This window comes from Antedon bifida, chromosome 9 (assembly GCF_963402885.1).
Source record: "Antedon bifida chromosome 9, ecAntBifi1.1, whole genome shotgun sequence".
Classification (NCBI taxonomy): domain Eukaryota; kingdom Metazoa; phylum Echinodermata; class Crinoidea; order Comatulida; family Antedonidae; genus Antedon; species Antedon bifida.
In genome coordinates, this window is record NC_136234.1 from 320,122 (window position 1) to 340,381 (window position 20,260).

Below are 20,260 nucleotides of genomic sequence, written 5' to 3' on the forward strand. Positions count from 1 at the left end.
ACATTTACATAGCAATTTAGCACTGTGTTTTACTATATAACCAATTTGGTTACGGTTAAACACAATAATAAAGAATAGGAAACATTTGATAATTTGATAAATGACATTTACATAGCAATTTATCACTGTGTTTTACTATAACCAATTTGGTTACGGTTAAACACAATGATAAAGAATAGGAAACATTTAATAATATGATAAATGACATTTACATAGCAATTTAGCACTGTGTTTTACTATATCTAATTTGGTTACAGTTAAACACAATGATAAAGAATAGGAAACATTTAATAATATGATAAATGACATTTACATAGCAATTTAGCACTGTGTTTTACTATAACCAATTTGGTTAGAGTAAAACACAATGATAAAGAATAGGAAACATTTAATAATATGATAAATGACATTTACATAGCAATTCATCACTGTGTTTTACTATAACCTATTTGGTTACGGTTAAACACAATGATAAAGAATAGGAAACATTTAATAATTTGATAAATGACATTTACATAGCAATTTATCATTGTGTTTTACTATAACCAATTTGGTTAGAGTAAAACACAATGATAAAGAATAGGAAACATTTAATAATATGATAAATGACATTTACATAGCAATTTAGCACTGTGTTTTACTATAACCAATTTGGTTACGGTTAAACACAATGATAAAGAATAGGAAACATTTAATAATATGATAAATGACATTTACATAGCAATTTAGCACTGTGTTTTACTATAACTAATTTGGTTACAGTTAAGCACAATGATAAAGAATAGGAAACATTTAATAATATGATAAATGACATTTACATAGCAATTTAGCACTGTGTTTTACTATAACCAATTTGGTTAGAGTAAAACACAATGATAAAGAATAGGAAACATTTATTAATATGATATATGACATTTACATAGCAATTTATCATTGTGTTTTACTATAACCAATTTGGTTAGAGTAAAACACAATGATAAAGAATAGGAAACATTTAATAATTTGATAAATGACATTTACATAGCAATTTATCATTGTGTTTTACTATAACCAATTTGGTTAGAGTAAAACACAATGATAAAGAATAGGAAACATTTAATAATTTGATAAATGACATTTACATAGCAATTTATCACTGTGTTTTACTATATAACCAATTTGGTTAGAGTAAAACACAATAATAAAGAATAGGAAACATTTAATAATTTGATAAATGACATTTACATAGCAATTCATCACTGTGTTTTACTATAACCAATTTGGTTACGGTTAAACAAAATGATAAAGAATAGAAAACATTTAATAATATGATAAATGACATTTACATAGCAATTTAGCACTGTGTTTTACTATAACCAATTTGGTTAGAGTAAAACACAATGATAAAGAATAGGAAACATTTATTAATATGATATATGACATTTACATAGCAATTCATCACTGTGTTTTACTCTATAACCAATTTGGTTACAGTTACACACAATGATAACAAATGGGAACCAAAAGTATACAATAAAACGATTAGAATATCATCATTTTTTCTGTGTAAAGAGCAACTCATAGAACATGTTTACCGAGTTTAAAAACGTTTTAAATACCAGACGTATTTTTTGTGATGCTTTTTCATTTGAATTGTAGTATAAAATGTCATTGAAATGAGATAAAAATCATACAAGACATTTTATATCAGTTGCTCTATATACATAACAAAAATAGTCTTTTTCTTTTGTAAAAATCGCCAATGAAGTAGAAATTAAGTTACTTCAGATGTAGTGTGCATTTCTACGTCATTAATAGTAGGCCTAAAATATCCAATTAAATATATCCTATTATAAACATGTTATAAAGAATATCAAACATTTTATGTAATATGAAAACCAAAATTTACAGATAAGTTTATCATTGTGTTTTACTATAACCAATTTGGTTAAAAGTTAAACACAGTGATAAAGAATAGAACTGTTAGGTTATTTAACCCTAACCCTAGTTTGAAGCCATCACATACTTAATTCATCGCTAAAAATACGTATCATCTTGAAAAACGTTTGAATTTTGGTAGATATGTTCAATATAGGTTCTTAAATCTATAATGTAAAAACAAATATCATATTCGTTTTATTTTGATTTCTGGGAATCACCAATGAAGTAAAAATGTGTTGGAAATGTATGGTATTTCATAAGTGTACATTTTTAGAAATGCAAATTATTAAAATCACGAATTTTTGTGAAAGTTGTACTTTTTGTTTGTTTTATAGAACCTATTGAACATATCTACCAAATTTCAAAAGTTTCTGATTACGATACGTATTTTTTCGCGATGAATTTATTATGTCGCTTCAAACTAGGGTTAGGGTTATATAACCTAAAACAGTATCATATTCTTTATCACTGTTTTTAACTGTGTAACCAAATTGGTTCTGGAAAACAAGATGATAAACTATTTAACTTGTATTTATTATACTATATGTATCCTTTAATGTAATATGAAAAATAAAATGTATATAGTTTATCATTGTGTTGTAGTTAAGTTAAACACAGTGATAAAGAATAGAACTGTTAGATTATTATAACCCCAACCCTAGTTTGAAGCGATCGCATACTTAATTCATCGTTAAAAATACGTATGGTCTTGAAAAAGGTTTGAAATTTGGTAGATATGTTCAATATAGGTTCTTATATCTAAAATATAAAAGAAATATCATATTCGTTTTATTTTGATTTCTGGGAATCATCAATGAAGTAAAAATGTGTTGGAAATGTATGGTATTTCATAAATATACATTTTTTGAAATGCAAATTATTAAAACTTTTATTTTTTGTTTGTTTTATAGACTTAAGAACCTATTGAACATATCTACCAAATTTCAAAAGTTTCTGAATACGATAAGTATTTTTTCGCGATGAATTTATTATGTCGCTGCAAACTAGGGTTAGGGTTATATAACCTAAAACAGTATCTATTCTTTATCATTGTGTTTAACTGTGTAACCAAATTGGTTCTGTAAAACACAATGATAAGCTATGTAACTTGTATTTATTATATTACATTATATGTATCCTATTCTTTATCATAACGTTTAGATAATAAGATATACTTAATATAATATTTTGCTATGTAAATAACATCATATAATAAATGTTTCATCATCATTGTGTTTTACTCTAACCAAATTGGTTATAGTAAAACACAGTGCTAAATTGCTATGTAAATGTCATTTATCATATTATTACGGTAAATGTTTCCTATTCTTTATCATTGTGTTTTACTCTAACCAAATTGGTTATAGTAAAACACAATGATAAATTGCTATGTAAATGTCATTTATCAAATTATTAAATGTTTCCTATTCTTTATCGTTGTGTTTTTTTACTCTAACCAAATTGGTTATAGTAAAACACAGTGCTAAATTGCTATGTAAATGTCATTTATCATATTATTAAATGTTTCCTATTCGTTACCATTGTGTTTTACTCTAACCAAATTAGTTATAGTAAAACACAGTGATAAATTGCTATGTAAATGTCATATATCATATTATTAAATTCCTATTCGTTATCATTGTGTTTTACTCTAACCAAATTGGTTATATAAAACACAGTGATAAATTGCTATGTAAATGTCATATATCATATTATTAAATTCCCATTCTTTATCATTGTGTTTTACTCTAACCAAATTGGTTATAGTAAAACACAGTGATAAATTGCTATGTAAATGTAATTTATCATATTGTTAAATGTTTCCTATTCTTTATCATTGTGTTTTACTATAACCAAATTGGTTATAGTAAAACACAGTGATAAATTGCTATGTAAATGTAATTTATCATATTGTTAAATGTTTCCTATTCTTTATCATTGTGTTTTACTCAAATAAAAAATGAATGTCATTTATCATATTATATTAAATTCCTATTCTTTATCATTGTGTTTAACTGTAACCAGATGGTTTAATTTTTACCATAGTCTTAGTTGGGACTGACTGAACTAAGAATAAAACTGGGTAACTGTACCAACACCTCAAATAGTCTCAAAGTATTTTTTAAACTTCACCGCAAAATTGTTTATACGTTTATTTTGATTGGCTAACTAAAGTACGGCCTAATGAATATTGATATTAGAGGATTCCCTAGCTTAGTGAAACAATTTTATTACCAAAAATGTGCTGACACGTCACTACCGGAAGTTGTAGTCTACCATGATGCAGACGCAATTGATTATGTACGTTTGTTAAACATAAAAAAAACTGTAAATTACCACAAAACGACGATAGGAAGGAATTCAAAGAAATGCCCTACGTGTTCAAAATCATTGTTTTAATATAGTCTGTATGTATAACTAACAATTGACCTTGTGGAAGAGCGTATAAATTTAATTTAAAGTAAAACATGATTTACTCGCCAATTTGGTATTGGATATATAGCTCTATATCGGAGTCGAGCGAGCTATGACGTCATCATTTATTGACATCGTCATTCATTGATCATCATTTCGATTTTTTTTTTCATCTTTTGTTTATATGGGTCATGTCAAAGGTTATATATTAAAGGTCGGATCGGATTTGTATTTGATTCAGGTTTTTCGAGAGCGAGATGTTGTTTTCGTTGTCTATTCTAACAATTAACCATACCATAATATCTTCAGTATGAGATGTAGTTGTGTAAAATTATTAATTTATAGTCTAGTCATATTGCTTGTAGTTTTACAATTTGTACATTGGATAATGCTGTCTTTGCTTGACGAAAAGGCGACGAAGCGCCAGGCCCAGACATGGTCTGGTAAACTTCACCGAAGTCTTTTAACATTGCAGGAGAAACGACAGTCTGAAACTAAGATTGACTGGAGTGGACAATACAAAATTCATCAACATTATGGTGTTTCACACTACAGAGAATCAACCAGTACTATAGCAAATGATGATTTAACGATAGTTACACAATGTTCAGTAAATCATCTATATCATTTAATTGAATTATCTGAAGAATGGGACGGTCCAATTTCTGTTTCAGTTTTTACAACTGAAGATGAAATACAAATTGCAGATTCTGCTATTTTAATTTTACGTGAATGTTTCAAAAAAATTCGGACTAATGTTGCATTTCATCTAGTATATCCATTCACATTTCATGAAATTAATGAAAACCAACAACAAATTCTTGAAATGTTTGATGTTCCGTGTAAGAATATTATGCAGGTCCTCAAAAATCATAATTTATTAACGCAAAATTATGATTTTTCAGGAATTGCATACCCAAATAATTTGCTGAGAAATGTCGCTCGTGTTGGAGTACAATCAACTTTTATTTTTGTAATAGACATCGATATGATTCCAAGTAAACACTTACGAGCAGATTTCTTAAGTTTTATCCAAAGAACTAGTTCATCAGGAAGTAATACAAATAATGCGGTGTATGTAGTTCCAGCTTTTGAACTTTTTGAGAGTTTCAATAATATACCAACTACGAAACAAGAAATATTAGACAATTTTGATAATGGTGTTAGACCTTTTTACGTTGAAGTTTGTCAAAAGTGCCAATACCCTACAGATTATAAAAATTGGTGTAAACTAAAGGTAATTGACCATTGCTGTGGATTTAATATAAAAATAGTAAAAACCAGAAATACTTGAAAACCAGTGCTCCTGTTAAATAAACTTAAATTTAAAATGTATTAAATATTATGTATAAAATAATTAATAAATCAATACAAATAATCATTTAAAAAGAACATCAGTTGTAGAAAGTATTTCTTCACTCTAAGGGTAAACCAGGGAAAAGCCATTTTCTCATTGAAAACAAGAAAAGCTTGGGGGTTCAATCTCAAAGCCTAGTTAAATCCTTTGTAACAAAGTAAGTAATTGGTCAATTTATATTGTCAAAACAATGTACAGTTATGATAGAGTTTTTACTATTGTTTTATATTACAGCCTACTGAAGGACTTGATGTTGCATACAGTCGCAATTGGGTTGATCCATGGGAACCGTTTTACATCAGTAGTAATGATGTACCATTGTACGACGAACGGTTTAAACAGTATGGTTTTAATCGCATTAGTCAAGTAAGTTTTTGTTTACAGTATTTTCATCAAATTTAATCTCAGAAATGTTTGTGGTTTGAATATTTTTTAATAATAAAATCGCTAAACATTTTTTAGGCTGTCCAAAATAAAACAATTTTTGTTCAATTCTTAGGATTTTTTTAAAAATAATAATTACTATGGTGTGAATTAGAATATTTTAGTTTGAATATAATACTTGTTGTTTCTTCAATTTGTAGGTGTGTGAGTTACACGTAGCAGGTTACACATTTGCTGTACTTGATAATGCTTTCATTCTTCACAAAGGGTATAAAACAAAAACAGGATTTCATTTGAATAAAGATAAAGAAAACCTAAAAAACAAGTATTTATTTCGTCAATTTAAAGAAGCGTTATTGATCAAATATCCGGAAAGTAGTAGACGTTGCTGAAGTTTGACAACAGAGGGCCTCTCACTGGCGGTTTTATATATGTCCAACTAGAAGGATCAATTTTGAATAAAGTTAAATTAAAAAAAAATTTACTAAATTATACTATAGAGATAATAGGATGTAGCATGGAGCTATAAAATATAATATTTAAAATTCTAATTCTTTGTAGCTCCAAAGATGTAGTGACCTGACAAGCCTTGAATAAAGAACATTCTTAAGAAGATTCTTCTATCTAGTCTATTGTTTTGGTGTCAAATTTAGTTATTATTGATACAATTAGGGGCTGAACTTAATTAGTTTTTACTATTTTTAGCCCTTCTCATGATATATTATATAATATTTATGTTTATGATTGATTTTGGGTAAAACAAATACATTTTGGTTTATTTTTTAAATGTGCTTATACTTTTGAAGAACCATTACAACATTCCTAACTCGTATATATAGAAAATGTTATTCCTAACTTAGTTGTAGTCAATTGTTTTTTTAATATGCTTATAAAAGAAAAAAGAAAAACAGTTTATGTTTGGGGTTTTTTTTTGCTAAAATGATTTTTACACACGAGACTCTTGAGGGCGCTTGCCATAAGGTTTTGTTTTGTGATGCGTGAAGATTGGAATCGCCGAAGAAGATGGTTGGTTTTTAATTTTCACACTAATTTTCTACTAATATTTATTGCAATGACTTTAAAATTATACTGAGAAAGTATTCCTCGTTTGTTTCTAAATATTCTATTCAGTATTTAGAATAATGAAGGCTTACGTAGTATCGGTTTTTGTTTGCATTTTACTGTTTTTCAATAATGTTCCGTTTTGTGCTGCTTCTCGAAAGGGGTCAGCCTCACGAGACGGCTGGCGTTCTAAAATGGGAGATGATGCTCGTGATCAAGCAGGCCTAGGGCCTAGCCTAGGCTCATGCCAAGTCCAAGAAAGGGCAATCGCGGATGTAGAAGAAAATAAAATTATTCGTACAAAAGATTCCATAGATAAGGGAGCGTGTTTCGCTGATGCTATTGTTGTCAAATCAATTGATGAATGTTCTGACAAATGCTGTAGTTATTCCGGAGGTTGTAATGCGCAGTGCGATACAACTATTTTTGTTCATGAACCTGAAGACGAGGTTAATTGTTTTCTATTTGTATGTGGGAATGGCCACGGCAAATGTGAATTCTCACACCATACGGGTTACACGACAACAAAGCTATCAAACAGACGTAAAAAAATAGATTCACATATAGATAAACCATCAACCACTTTGACAACGACTGCCTTTCAACAAACTTCGACATATCCTCCACCTACGACCACTAGAAAAGCTTTACCCATGTTGACTACTCAGACATTGCCAACCACAAAAAATGAAGAAATTAATCGTCAAGATCCTCCTCAAAAGGAAATGCCAGAAGACACCAAGATTTCAGGTAACTAAAAATACCGGTCCTTGCTACCATATATTGAATTTTATTTTTGCAGTTACACTGCAGTTTCAATTCTAGACATAGTCATTGAATTTTATCTGTCCTCGTGTTAAAATATTAGGATGTTTTTTTTAAACTGGCAAACTTAAAGAATGTGCAAAAACATTTAAAATTAGTACAAAGAAGACTTGACTACTGTAGGTCTAAGTTGGTGTAAACCAGCAATACTAAGTCTTCCAAATACTGATTGCCATACATACTGTACGCAGTCGATGGGACTCAATGTATTGTATGGTAATGTATATAAAATAGCCATCTAATCATTGAAATTTGTAACCATTAGTATCAGGTTGTATAATAACAGAGATTTCAAACGCTAGTCCTCTAGTTACTCATGTTTCTGTTACATTTCCCTGTTTATTTTTTATTTAGTCTTGTTAATTATGTTATATTCATAATAACTCGAGTGTACTGTACTTAAGGACCCATATCCCATAGCTGTATATTTTTGGCCATTGTGACAATAAAGTTTTATCGTATCGTCGTATCGAATATCAAATCTTGCTAAAACATCTCCATCTGACTATGAGACGTAAAATTGTTTATTTTTGTTTCAATTGTAGGATGTGAACACCATCAATTCCAGTGTGCTGGTAGTGGAGAATGTTTTGTATTTGAGTATGTCTGCGATGGCATCATTGACTGTAAAGACAACTCTGATGAAACTGACTGTGGTGGATATGGTAATTACAAACGTTTTATTATATTAGTGTAGAGTAGTTAAATTTGTGTATACAATTAAGTTTACAGTGAGATTCAATTGGTTCATTAACTCGCAGGTGTCAATGGTGTCCTGATGAAATGGGAGAGACTGATGGACTTTAGAATATGGTTCTCTATGCTGACAGTAGCCCTCACTAATCTTAATATGTTTTTTTTTAGGCTGCAATTTTCCTTTTTAATGCAATGTCTCAATACAAAATAAGCAATGTTTTGAGAGTTACTTAGAACTTACCAGTATCTACTTTAAGTCCCAACAACCCAAAAATACAAAATACCTAGTTATAACGCTCCTTATTCTTACACTGTAAACCACAACGGACAAGTAAGACTTGTTGATGTTAATGTTTTGTACATTAAAAGTTTACTGGGAAAGATTTGCTTTACTAGGAAAACATGCTGAAGAAAACAGTAAAGAGTGTGTTTCACATTTTAAACTTGCTTGCTTCCAGCGTTGCCAGTTAACTGAAGCTTTCTAAGTTATTTAATATTATGTTATACTAGCCTACATAATGTTATGTAACTGTTTTTTCTGTAGTGTAATGTATGTAATTGTCACTTTTCCTTTCTGAATAAACAGCTACAACTGTTGATATTATTACTCCTGCGCCAATTACCCATCAGTCTAACAACTTGAAAGTTTCAAAAGCACCAGGCCTGTCTTCACAGGATATTGCGCCAGAAAGTAAGAAAGACTTCACTTCTACACATGTGGCTTCCGGTGGGGTAAAGAAGGGAAGGGTAGAGGGAATAGATGATGGGTTTAGTTTACCAGATTCTGATGAAAAAAAATACGACCCTGGCCTAACTCAACAACTTCATAGTAAAGGCCATGAAGGAAATGAGGATGATTTGACCTTGAATGACCTACAAAAAGATTTGAATGCTCTGTCAGGGAAAAATTTAGGTAAGGACAGGAAGGATCAGAATGATGACTTTGAAAATGAAAATCAGAAGGCAAAAGATAAACCTGTGGAATATGATGGAATTGAAGATTATGACAGCAGCAAGATATGGGGATATGATGAGGAGGAGGAGGACATAGAGAATCAGAAACCTCAAGATTTATATGACACTAAATATGAAGACGAGCATGATAATAAGGAGGAAAAAGAGTCTTTGAAAAGTAGAGGGAAAAACAGACAAGATGTTGATTACCCAGCATATGAGAAATCTTTAGAAAACAAGGGAAAACAAGATAGTTATGATTCACAACCAAACGATGGCTACAAGAAAAAAGTCTATCCTGAAGGTATGAGAGAAAACCCAAGTTCAATAGAGCGTGGCGAAATGAGTTACAATTCAGAAGAAAATTTAGATGACAGACCAGTGTATGAAGCTGTAGGACCCAAACCAGATAAAGTTCTTCCACATTCAAGAAAAAATGGCCGTCCAAAATTTGAAGATGGCAGTTATCATAGCAATGGTAACCACAGGGTGACATCACTGGAACACACGGATAAAGAAAGATTAGAAGGTTCCCAAAAAAGCGACAAGGAGCACAGAAATTTAGCTTCTGAGAAATGGCAAGATGATGGACCTAAAGAAGACTGGAATGACAAGATTACAGAAACTGCTGATTCTAGCAAAGAATTGATGAGGGATAAAGGAGAGAAGTGGTTGCAGCCACCGCCAGAGAGTGGTCCAAACGATGATGGATACCAACATAGAGGTCAAATAGACAACACTCCAGATGGTCAAATGCTGGACAAAGAGGTTAATTCTCGTAACAGAAATCGTGGTTGGCCAGAAAATGCTGATGTTGACCGGCAACAAACCCAAATGAAGGACCACGAAGATTATAGTTATCAAAAGAAACCGAAGACTGGTGGTGAATACGATGGACAATCAAATGTACCCTCAAGAAACTACATTAGTAAATGGCAGGATAAACAAAGACGGCCAGACCACAAATATCATCACCAACAAGCAGTACCTGACTGGTATAACGATCGAGGCAGAAGACCAGATTATCCTTACAGGGAGTATGACTATATTGGACGTGGAGAGAATCCACGACAGTTTTGGAACCAGTATCGAAATGACCAATTCAAACAACCACATCGAGTTGTCAGTGGAAACAATGCAGGTATCTTGATAGGTGTTTTGATATCTCATTGTTTCGGCTGGTTGTTGTTGTTTTGATGCAGTCAATGTGTGCATGCTTTGTTACACCACCTGAGGATTGGTAAGTTTCCTCGGGTTTGTTAAGTTCATATAAGTTCACCCTTCGTTTCAGCACTCCTTAAGGAGATTTTGTTCACTATAACATCTCTTTGTATGAATGCAAGATGAAAGTCTACAGCTTTATTCATCCTTGTCTTTCATTAACAAATTATTTATAATGGGAACATTGGGATATCCAAGTGGATGACATTTTTAACCAAAAATCAGAGAATCTACACAAATTCTGCCTACTTTTTTTTTTTTTTTTTTTTTCGAAAACACCAGATCTAAACAAAATTCATTTTGTACACAAGATTATTGTAAAATATGATTGTTTGGTATATTTATTGTGAAACGTGATTGTCTTGAAATCTTTTTGTGCATAGTTTGACTTCATCATTATGTTTCGTTTTTCACATTTGTTTTTCACAGATTATATATTAAATGGATGTCTCATGCTGTCTAGCTTAAATACTGTATTTTTATCGTATGTTAAAAAGTGTCTTTCAAAACAGTAGCATGTTTTTTGTTATTGCATGTTTTACTTGAGGATAAATAATGTTTCATTCTTTCCTGGTGTTACTAATGTGATGTTTTTTTATATATTGGACCACTCTCATTCTTGAGTAGATCATTGTGTAAAAAGGATTTGTATCGTTGCTTTTGACTTATTGTATTGACATTGAGTGATTTTTATTGCGTGGAATACATTGAAAATACATCATAAATGTTTGTTTGTGTTTTGCTTTCAAAATGCATGATGGTGTGCTTACTGTAACATGGTGCTTGTTTTCTGTATGTGTGCATATACTTATTGCTATGTATGTTTTTCTCATTAGTTTCAGCGTATTTTATAATAATAGGTTGATAATAATGCATGAATGCTCTTTGAAATCAACATACTTCAAATCAATCAGTTACATTTTATATTAATAATGTTCTATTACCAAATTTAGTGCAAAATATCCTGCACTGTATATTATATTTTTTTATATATCAAAAGACATACACGTCACTAGATGATCTAAAATAAAGTTAAAATATTACCTAACAAAAGCTTTACAAATCAAATGCCACACCTAGACAATTGACATGTGTTTACAAGGTTATAGCCATTCAGGCCTGCATGCAGTGAGATAAATAATAATCAATATAAATTTACTTATTTTGGTTTTTTGTCAGTTTTTTTCAGTAATTTCGAATGGTTTTTTTTTTTTTTGTGTTTTATAGATTTACTAGAAAATTTATTTGAAAATGAGTTTAAAGCCTTCTCAGTACATAACACCTGACGCCAGTATCTCCCTATACTCGCCAACCTCCACCCCTCTTCAATTAACCTTTAGCTTCAAAATAATAATAATATCCTGGATTTATATAGCGCCTAATGTTGTGAAACCTCTAAGCGCTGAACATTATTACCCCAGTCATTTTTTGCATCAAACACGTATGGAAACATACTCCCATAATGCAGCTAGTAATCAGCGCAAAGTTGTGTCAAAATTTGTAAAACAAACACACAAACAAACGTACAAACTCTCTCACTTATATTATAGATACTCCAACTGTTGAGTATTAAACAAAACATTGTTTATTCAATAATTTGTAATATTTTGTTATATATTATTACTTATACAAACTGTTCCATATGATTATGATATCATTTCCTTAATTTTAAAATAACTTTTTTTATTTAACATAATTAATAATTTTTGTTGTGTTATAGATTTATACCAACCGAGTATTGATTATGATAATATCGCATCATTTGATGATGAAATTAATGATGACACAGATGACTACACTACTACAAAACAATCTACTTCGGCTTTTGAAGGTAAAACATAATTCCATTAATTCTTTGAAAAATCCCTGATTCAAGTCATGGTTTTTAGTTTTAACATGGAGGTATAAATGTATACCTTATTTTTGTGTTTTGTCTACTAAAATGTAAAAATATCATGGTATTCAGTAACAATTATATAATTCAAAACAATTAAAATCTGCTCATTGTGTACATCCTAATGTCAAAGGTCATACATCCTAGTGTCAAAGGTCATGCTGTAACTGTACATTGATGCTTAATTGTAAAATCAATATAGCTGTAGTTATATTGATGTTGCAATTGACTTGTTGAGAGTGGTGAATTGATGATATACAAACAATGTTATGTTGCAATTGACTTGTTGAGAATGGTGAATTGATGATATACATACAATGTTATGATTTAATATACTACAGGTGTACACTGCAGCATCAATGTGTTATAATAATGAGTTACATGCTATAACAAAATCCTTCTTAGATGCCAACAAACAAACAAATATTAAAGTGCATGCAGATGACATTTTGTAATGAACTGTTACTTTAGTTAACTGCATTCTAGGATGACAACATTTAACATTGCTTATAATTATTTTATCTTTCAGTTGAAAAAACTACTGTTAAACCAACGACGACAAAATCTATTGTAAGCCCAACAAATACATCTTTCACTGAAATATCTGGAAATATTACCGAGTCTCCAAAGAAAACTGTTGCAAATAATAGCAATAATAAAAATGGATCCAGTCACTCAACATTGTTCAAGAAGAAATCAAGCGTCCCAGATAAGTCACTGACCAGCGCAATTCTGCCGTTGGCATTTGGTCTTCTTATAACGGTGCTTTTGCTACTATTGGTTGGATGTCGGTTGCGGCAAGTAAATCGTAGACTTCGTTATGGACGTTTGAAAACCAATGTTGCGGAAGCTGATTATCTAATAAACGGGATGTATCTGTAAATAACATGCAAATGAAATACTTACAATTACGACTCTCCCAATACTGGACTGTCTAAAAACCAGACTTTTCTTGACCTCCAAACGTTCCCACATTATTTTTTACAATTAAAACATATTAAGACATATTATGCCAGCCCAAGGGGTGTCTTGTATAGGGAGAGTTGATAATACTGTAATTCATACTACCTACAAGTTGATACTTAAGTACAGTAATATTTGGTATTCTATGTAAGTATGTACTCTTTACCAGTGTTTGGTGACATGTATCCCTAAAATGTTCATTTTATTAACTCTCATAGTTTCAATGTAGTCCTATTCTATTTGTCCTTTTAATTTATTTTCTGGAGCAAGATATGGTGCAACAACACCTTTTAAAATATTGTTGGTTTTATTATTTCCCTGTCATACTTTGTACTGAATAATTCACATAAATCAAAAGTATTGTCTAATTTGAATCACACATTTATTCTGTAAACAATCCAAGATTTTTATTTAATGACTTTAAACATAAGCATATAATACATATACTTATTATTAATATTATAATATTTATATTATAATAATTATAATTTACATATTTCATAACAGATGATAATTAAATTCACAGAAAATAATTATGTAAAAAGTCAATCTGATAAAGTAATTAGAAAAATCTATTTACAATGTTGTAATATAATTAATAGTGGTTGTGGAATTCTATTTATGGTATTTTATTGTGCAATGTTCTTATGTTTTCTACAGGTTTAATTGTTTCCTTGTAATGGGAGTACTACAGCTCTGTCTACACTATCAAACTAGTTCGACAAAAAGTGTGATGTGCCCAAATATGGTAGTGATATCATCATCATGTCCATATATGGGTACATCACATTTTTTTCACATAAAGTTTGATAGTGCAGACAGAGCTTAAGATTGAGTATCCAGATTGAAGAAACAATGAAACTCCAAATGTTTAGTCTATTTAACTATTAGTACACAGAGATGGACAACAAGGTTATGGGCACTTACAGTACTCGTACTTAAATACTCTACTTAAAACAATTTGTAGAAAAAATATATTTATATTTGTTATTTATTTATCTATTTAATATGGATTTGTATGTATGTTTGTTTAGCGCACAAAAAGTGCTTATTCCTAGTTATATGAATGTATTAAGATAACACAATCTTATTGCTTGTATATTGTATATTATTTAGTTCAATTATATTTCTACGTAACACACTTCCTTTTATGTACATGTTGGTTAGTTATGTCTCTAGAAGAATGGTGTATTAATTAACATATAAAAACTGCTATTTTTTACACTTTCCTATCGCATTCACAGTATAAACAGTATTCTGTGTATTCTAGAATAGTGTACTTCCAAAAAAGAAATATATTATTTATATAGATGTACTAATACTGTAGTATGAAGGACGTTTGTATAAATCAATAAAGTACATGTTATAAACTACAAAACAAGCGATTGTTATTTATATTGCTTCAAAAAAATATTGATTTCTGGAATTACTTGGACAAATCAATGTTCATAAAAGTTGTTAAATACAAGTAGATCATTGTTATTTATTTTACATTTTCTACATCCACCTGAGTTGACCTCCTCTTATATACTTTGTGCATTCTTTCATTTCTGATACGCCTGATTCGTAAAACTACTTTCCATATCAACTCCACCATATTCACGGAAACTCGTGTATTTTTCTGTTGGAGTATTTTCAATCGTATTTTGTTTTTTCCTTTAAAGAGAAAAAATATATATTGCGTTGCAATGAAATATGAATTTATAGGATTTAACATTGGTATAAAAAGAATGGGTTTTGAATAGCCTCTATATCTTCGGGGACTTTTTCGTTCTCATCTTTTGCGTATTATTTTAAGTAAGAACTTACTTTCCAAACTGTTCTCCTTCTTCTAACGTTTCTGGAAGATCTTTGTTGAGTGTTTCTGGAAGCAGTAGTGAAAGTAGACCAGCAGATATTGACATTAAGCTGAAGAGCATGAGGGGAAGAGGGGGCCATAATTTACCAATCTCTAAAATGATGGGTGCAAGAATACCGCCAACACGAGCAGACATCGATGATATCCCCATACCTGCACTCCTGTATACACAAGACAATATATTGTAGCAATCAAATTGTAGTTAAATACAGTCGGTTACAAGTCATTTATTTATTAAAGATGCACGTTGATCACTTCCGTAGAATTAAAAACGGACACAAATAATGTTTTTACTTATAAAAAGACAAAATAAACTATTAAATTCAGTTTTTTCAGTTAATTTGCTTTAAATTACACTTTTTTTCAAGTAAATAATTTTTTCCCATCCAATTTTTGATCAGAGTGAATATTGAGTATATTATGTGACATTCAAATGGCATATTCAACAAAAACATTTTTAAAACAATTATTTTAGGGGCACAGTATATATCTTTAATTACCGCAGTCGGTGACGAAATGATTGAAACGACACGTGCGTTGCAACGCTTGTGGTATACATATTAAGCTCTGTGATGTGCCCATATAGACATGATGATAACAACCATATTTGGGCACATCACACATTTTTTGTCAAACTAGTTTGATAGTGTAGACAGAGCTTTAGTTTATGAACTGTACAGTACCTACCTTACTGGAGTTGGGTAAAGCTCGGCAGAAAATACATAGATAATGGCGAACGAAGCAGCGATACCAAATTTGCCAATTAAGGACACGGTAGTTCTACCCCAGCCATAAGCTGAAAAGAGCAAATATAAATCATGTTTTACCTTTCTTAATTACGCTTAATTTACATCAAAGTGTCCTCAACAATTCCCACCGTCTTCTCACGGAATCCTCATGATTGATATTGCCTCTCACTCGAAACAAATGTTATGTCTCCTTTTGTATCAAACTTTTTCATTTTTTTCATTCACTTTTTTTCATGTCGGTCATTAAAAGTCAAATGTGTTCAGAAATGTCCGAATCGTCGCGAATGTGTAGCTGCTATTGCACTTAAGTTACTTTATGAATAGAAAACGTTTACACTACTCACGGACCCATACCGTTGTAAAGCAAGCAATACCACCCAATACCATGGATCCACAAAGTATCGGCCGCCGCCCATACGTCTCTATCGCAGGAGTAGCTATTATAAACGCTGGAACCTCAACAGCACCAGATAGTACAAAGGCAAGATAGTCTCTACCACCAAGACTAGCCGTACCCAAAGACAGACCATAATATACTAGGCTGTTCACCATCCTACAACAAATCAAAACTTCCTCAGACTACTAAGACCTTTCCACTAACCGTGTTCTTGTTGTAATTCATTTAAAGTGTTTACATGCCTATGTAATATTAGTGTATATACCCCTACAGAAAAGGGTGATGGTCAACAACAGTATTATTCAATTCACCATTGGTGTCAGGGTATTTAGTTACTAAGTAGATGGGTACATGCATTTCAAAGAGACGAAATTTAGAGTTCCCATTCCACAAAAAAAGTAAAAGTATAACGATTTCGTATATACACATTTTTTTTTCGAAATCGAACAATGACGTAATTATATTTACCAATTATAATTGATGTTGATTGTCTTCTTTCTCATATTTGGAGTTCGAAATAAGTCTAAAATAGAGTACGTTACGTCCTCTTGTTTTTCTACCTAAACAGATCAAAATGGATAAAGTAAAAACGTTAAACAAACTGTTTTTAAAGAAACGTATTTTATTATAGGCCTATATATAGAAATGTATTTTGTAAAATTGTAAGCCTTGCAGAAATCGATGGAAAAATGATCTATTTTCCGATGGTCTTTTCCTACACTTTAAAATTGTTATACTGGCCGTCGGATACGCCTACCTTAAATCATAAGTTCCCATTTTGTCTCGATGTTCTTATTGTAAGCGCTTTGTCAAGTAAAATCGAGGACTAAAATGTTAGAATACCCCATAGTTTTATTTTGTACACTAGGCCCTCACTAATAAAATAAAAAGTGTTACCAGTGCTTTTTCTTCTTCCAGAATATCTTTAGGAAGATCGACCTTGTTCACCTTTGCCCATTTCTGCATAATCTTCTCTGCTTCGTCGAATCGCTTTTGGGATATTAACCACCTTGCAGACTCCGGAATAATACTAAAAACAAAGAAATAAATTACGTAAAACTGAAAGTTTTACTGACTTTAACGTCGAGTCAATTATATGGGGTGCCATTCAAGGCAATTTTACAGTTTGATGTTTGACAATAAAGTGTGTCGTATTGTTGTTATGAATACAATTTTGCAATGCCCTAAACTGCACCCCGTAACTTTTTGCACGTGACAATAGGATTGAATGACTTACGGAAAAGCGAAAAAGTAGAATATATTTGGCACTGATATGGCAACCTGCAACCAACGCCAATCCCGAATAAGATACGCCAGAAGACCACAGACCATAATTCCCAAAGCTACGTAGAAGTTTAAAACAATTCCAACAAATGTACGTTTTGATGGTCCAACAATTTCAGTAGCTGAAATGTTATAAATAAAGTTGATGTTTAAATAAAAAAGACTTTGTTCAAAATGATGTTTCGGCATTTTAACAAAAAGTAACAGTAAGTTAATTCCACACTGCAGATTTTACTGGAGTTTGCTCAAGTTTGAAAACCAAAGTTTGCTAGTAGACTTCTGCAAACTTGTTTTCTGCAGTTTACCAGTTTCCGAACTGGTCTACATTAGCAAACTTTAGACAACGTTTCTTGACAAAATAGGAGTTTGCAAACTAATATTTGCTATTATAGACTTAATGCAAACTTGTTTTCTGCAGTTTGCCGAAGTTTGTCAACTGATCTACACTAGCAAACTTTAGACAACTTCTCGTGACAAACTAAGAGTTTGGTCGAGTTTGCGAACAAAGACTAGTGTAGACCACTTGACGGTGTGACTTGTATTGAATTTAATAATAATATTTTAATGTCCAATGGGAATTTAAAAAAAAAACAAAATTGAGGTTACTGATAGGGAAATATGTTGTTAATATTATAATATCTTATTTATTTCATTCTTTTCAGCAAAAACTAACATAATACAATTGTGAGCATCTTTTTGTTTCTTAAAATAGAAAACATTTGAACTTACAGAGGGTAAAAGCCATTAGATAAATGCCAATATTAGCAGAACCCATCATAGTTCTCAAGCCAACAAACCACCAGTAGGTAGGAGCGAACACTACCGAAAAGCTGAGAATAAGTGTTATCGTAATGCAGAGAAACATTGTTGTCTTGCGACCGATACTAAAAACAAAGAAACAAGAACAAGAATATTAGTTTAGTTTCGCATATAATGCTAATTGGATACTGACATTTTAAAATACAGCCTAAAGCCTGATTTTCCTACTAGGACGAAATGACGTCAGTGAAAATAAATTTGACTAATCACAGGCGATGGACTGTGCAAACACTCGCTTGTGATTGGTCAACTCACTTACGTTACTTGCGTTGCGTCCTAGTAGGAACCAAGCTTTTACTAACCAGTACTCTTCCCTATAAAACAATTGTGTAATCAATATTCCTGTTAAAAAAGATGATGTAAACTTACTAATCGGCGAGAGTTCCGAATATCAATGAACCAACCAAAAGACCACCAAAATAAATTGACTGTGCCAGAGATCCTTTGGATCCGTCGTTGCAGACTAGGTCAAACTTTATAAAACAAAATTTTAACAATTTAATCAATAATGGGCTGTATTTAGCAAGAGTGATATTGAAAAAGGGTATACATGCCAAGCTTTATGTAATTCGTTAACACTAACACGACCCAAAGAAACACCAAATTGAACGATTTGGATTGGGTCGTGTGTCTCTGATTTGGCTTGAGTCGTGTGTCTCTGATTTGGCTTGAGTCGTGTGTCTCTTTTTGTCAATTATAGTTTAATAACTGTCCCCTTTTAGAGATTGACTGTACGGCGTTAAACATAATATATTGCCCCTCATTCGTTTCACAGGAAGGATGTCCCTCGAATAGGAGTTTTCCAATACTTACATCTTCTATAATGGTTGATGAGTACTGACTATGATCATATTCCCAGCCGTCTTCGCAATCCTCTAAACTTGGATCAGACAGATTACATCGTACAGTATTCACATCAAAATCCGAATACTTAACCACACATCTTTTACAATAATCCTCCCGGAAGTTAGTGGTGTCATCGTCTGGAGGAATGGTTGCATTGTACTTCAACACATTACATGTTGCTTCGTCAATATCACCTACCCATTGGCTACAGTTTTGAGGTAGAAGATCGGGTGTTTTACACCAGTGATCAATGGACGGTGAATAGAAAACTTGAACAACTTGATGAAACATTGTGGTTGTACCCAATAAGGCAATTATGAAATAGATTCGTTTCTGATATAAACCAAATTCCCCGAGATGGTTTATCAGAATCTCATCGAACTTCATGATTCTACAAGTTTCCAAACAACTTCAAATTTTAAATTTCTACTCAACTGTCAGGTTAGGTCCTGTTTCCTTCTCAATCGTTCTTATAGACTGATGCGCTGGGCGGCGTTCTCTATTATCGGACCTTGCACCATTAACGTCTGTATATTTACAACGATGTTATTTTAGCTTGATGTGCTTAGGATTTGAGCGATAATTATGGTAATTTAGTATCGCTCAGGCTTAGAAT

At 31.4% G+C, this 20,260-nt stretch overlaps 4 protein-coding genes across 4 annotated transcripts in view; 3 read left to right on the forward strand and 1 right to left on the reverse strand.

Moving 5' to 3' along the window:
* Positions 1 to 269, forward strand: part of LOC144851834 (lysosomal proton-coupled steroid conjugate and bile acid symporter SLC46A3-like) — a 123,302-nt gene extending 123,033 nt beyond the window's left edge. Inside the window, exon 6 of the mRNA XM_078709472.1 lies at positions 258 to 269. The gene's annotated coding sequence lies outside the window, so the exon portion shown is untranslated. The remainder of the gene's footprint in view (positions 1 to 257) is intronic.
* A 4,293-nt stretch (positions 270 to 4,562) lies between these two features.
* On the forward strand, positions 4,563 to 6,689 carry LOC144851837 (beta-1,4-glucuronyltransferase 1-like). The gene is made up of 3 exons (XM_078709475.1): positions 4,563 to 5,572; positions 5,927 to 6,058; positions 6,277 to 6,689. Exons 1-3 carry the CDS (start codon positions 4,646 to 4,648, stop codon positions 6,466 to 6,468), a joined length of 1,251 nt encoding a protein of 416 aa, XP_078565601.1. The 5' UTR covers positions 4,563 to 4,645; the 3' UTR covers positions 6,469 to 6,689.
* A 395-nt stretch (positions 6,690 to 7,084) lies between these two features.
* On the forward strand, positions 7,085 to 15,298 carry LOC144851829 (uncharacterized). Its single transcript, XM_078709460.1, has 5 exons — positions 7,085 to 7,888; positions 8,509 to 8,628; positions 9,246 to 10,754; positions 12,555 to 12,665; positions 13,258 to 15,298. Exons 1-5 carry the CDS (start codon positions 7,219 to 7,221, stop codon positions 13,608 to 13,610), a joined length of 2,763 nt encoding a protein of 920 aa, XP_078565586.1. The 5' UTR covers positions 7,085 to 7,218; the 3' UTR covers positions 13,611 to 15,298.
* Positions 15,299 to 15,431: 133 nt separating this feature from the next.
* LOC144852305 (organic cation transporter protein-like) lies at positions 15,432 to 20,031 on the reverse strand. Its single transcript, XM_078710080.1, has 9 exons — positions 19,612 to 20,031; positions 19,168 to 19,271; positions 18,709 to 18,863; positions 17,933 to 18,101; positions 17,593 to 17,725; positions 17,164 to 17,255; positions 16,643 to 16,851; positions 16,237 to 16,345; positions 15,432 to 15,710 (listed from the first exon to the last, which is right to left on the reverse strand). The coding sequence occupies exons 1-9, from the start codon at positions 20,029 to 20,031 to the stop codon at positions 15,497 to 15,499; spliced, it is 1,605 nt and encodes a 534-aa protein (XP_078566206.1). The 3' UTR covers positions 15,432 to 15,496.
* Between the last annotated feature and the right edge of the window lie 229 nt (positions 20,032 to 20,260).

What these genes read in the sequence shown, in the direction of transcription:
- LOC144852305 (XM_078710080.1), bottom strand. Translation starts at nt 20,031, where the DNA reads ATGAAGTTCGATGAGATTCTGATAAACCATCTCGGGGAATTTGGTTTA. An exon ending in TCTAATGGCTTTTACCCTCT is followed by an intron (nt 18,102 to 18,708) that starts GTAAGTTCAAAT and finishes ATAACATTTCAG; the next exon opens with CTACTGAAATTGTTGGACCA. An exon ending in CTTTACCCAACTCCAGTAAG is followed by an intron (nt 15,711 to 16,236) that starts GTAGGTACTGTA and finishes TTGTGTATACAG; the next exon opens with GAGTGCAGGTATGGGGATAT.
- LOC144851829 (XM_078709460.1), top strand. Translation starts at nt 7,219, where the DNA reads ATGAAGGCTTACGTAGTATCGGTTTTTGTTTGCATTTTACTGTTTTTC. An exon ending in AGAAGACACCAAGATTTCAG is followed by an intron (nt 7,889 to 8,508) that starts GTAACTAAAAAT and finishes TTTCAATTGTAG; the next exon opens with GATGTGAACACCATCAATTC. An exon ending in TGTCAGTGGAAACAATGCAG is followed by an intron (nt 10,755 to 12,554) that starts GTATCTTGATAG and finishes GTTGTGTTATAG; the next exon opens with ATTTATACCAACCGAGTATT.
- LOC144851837 (XM_078709475.1), top strand. Translation starts at nt 4,646, where the DNA reads ATGAGATGTAGTTGTGTAAAATTATTAATTTATAGTCTAGTCATATTG. An exon ending in AAAATTGGTGTAAACTAAAG is followed by an intron (nt 5,573 to 5,926) that starts GTAATTGACCAT and finishes TTTATATTACAG; the next exon opens with CCTACTGAAGGACTTGATGT. An exon ending in GTTTTAATCGCATTAGTCAA is followed by an intron (nt 6,059 to 6,276) that starts GTAAGTTTTTGT and finishes TTCAATTTGTAG; the next exon opens with GTGTGTGAGTTACACGTAGC.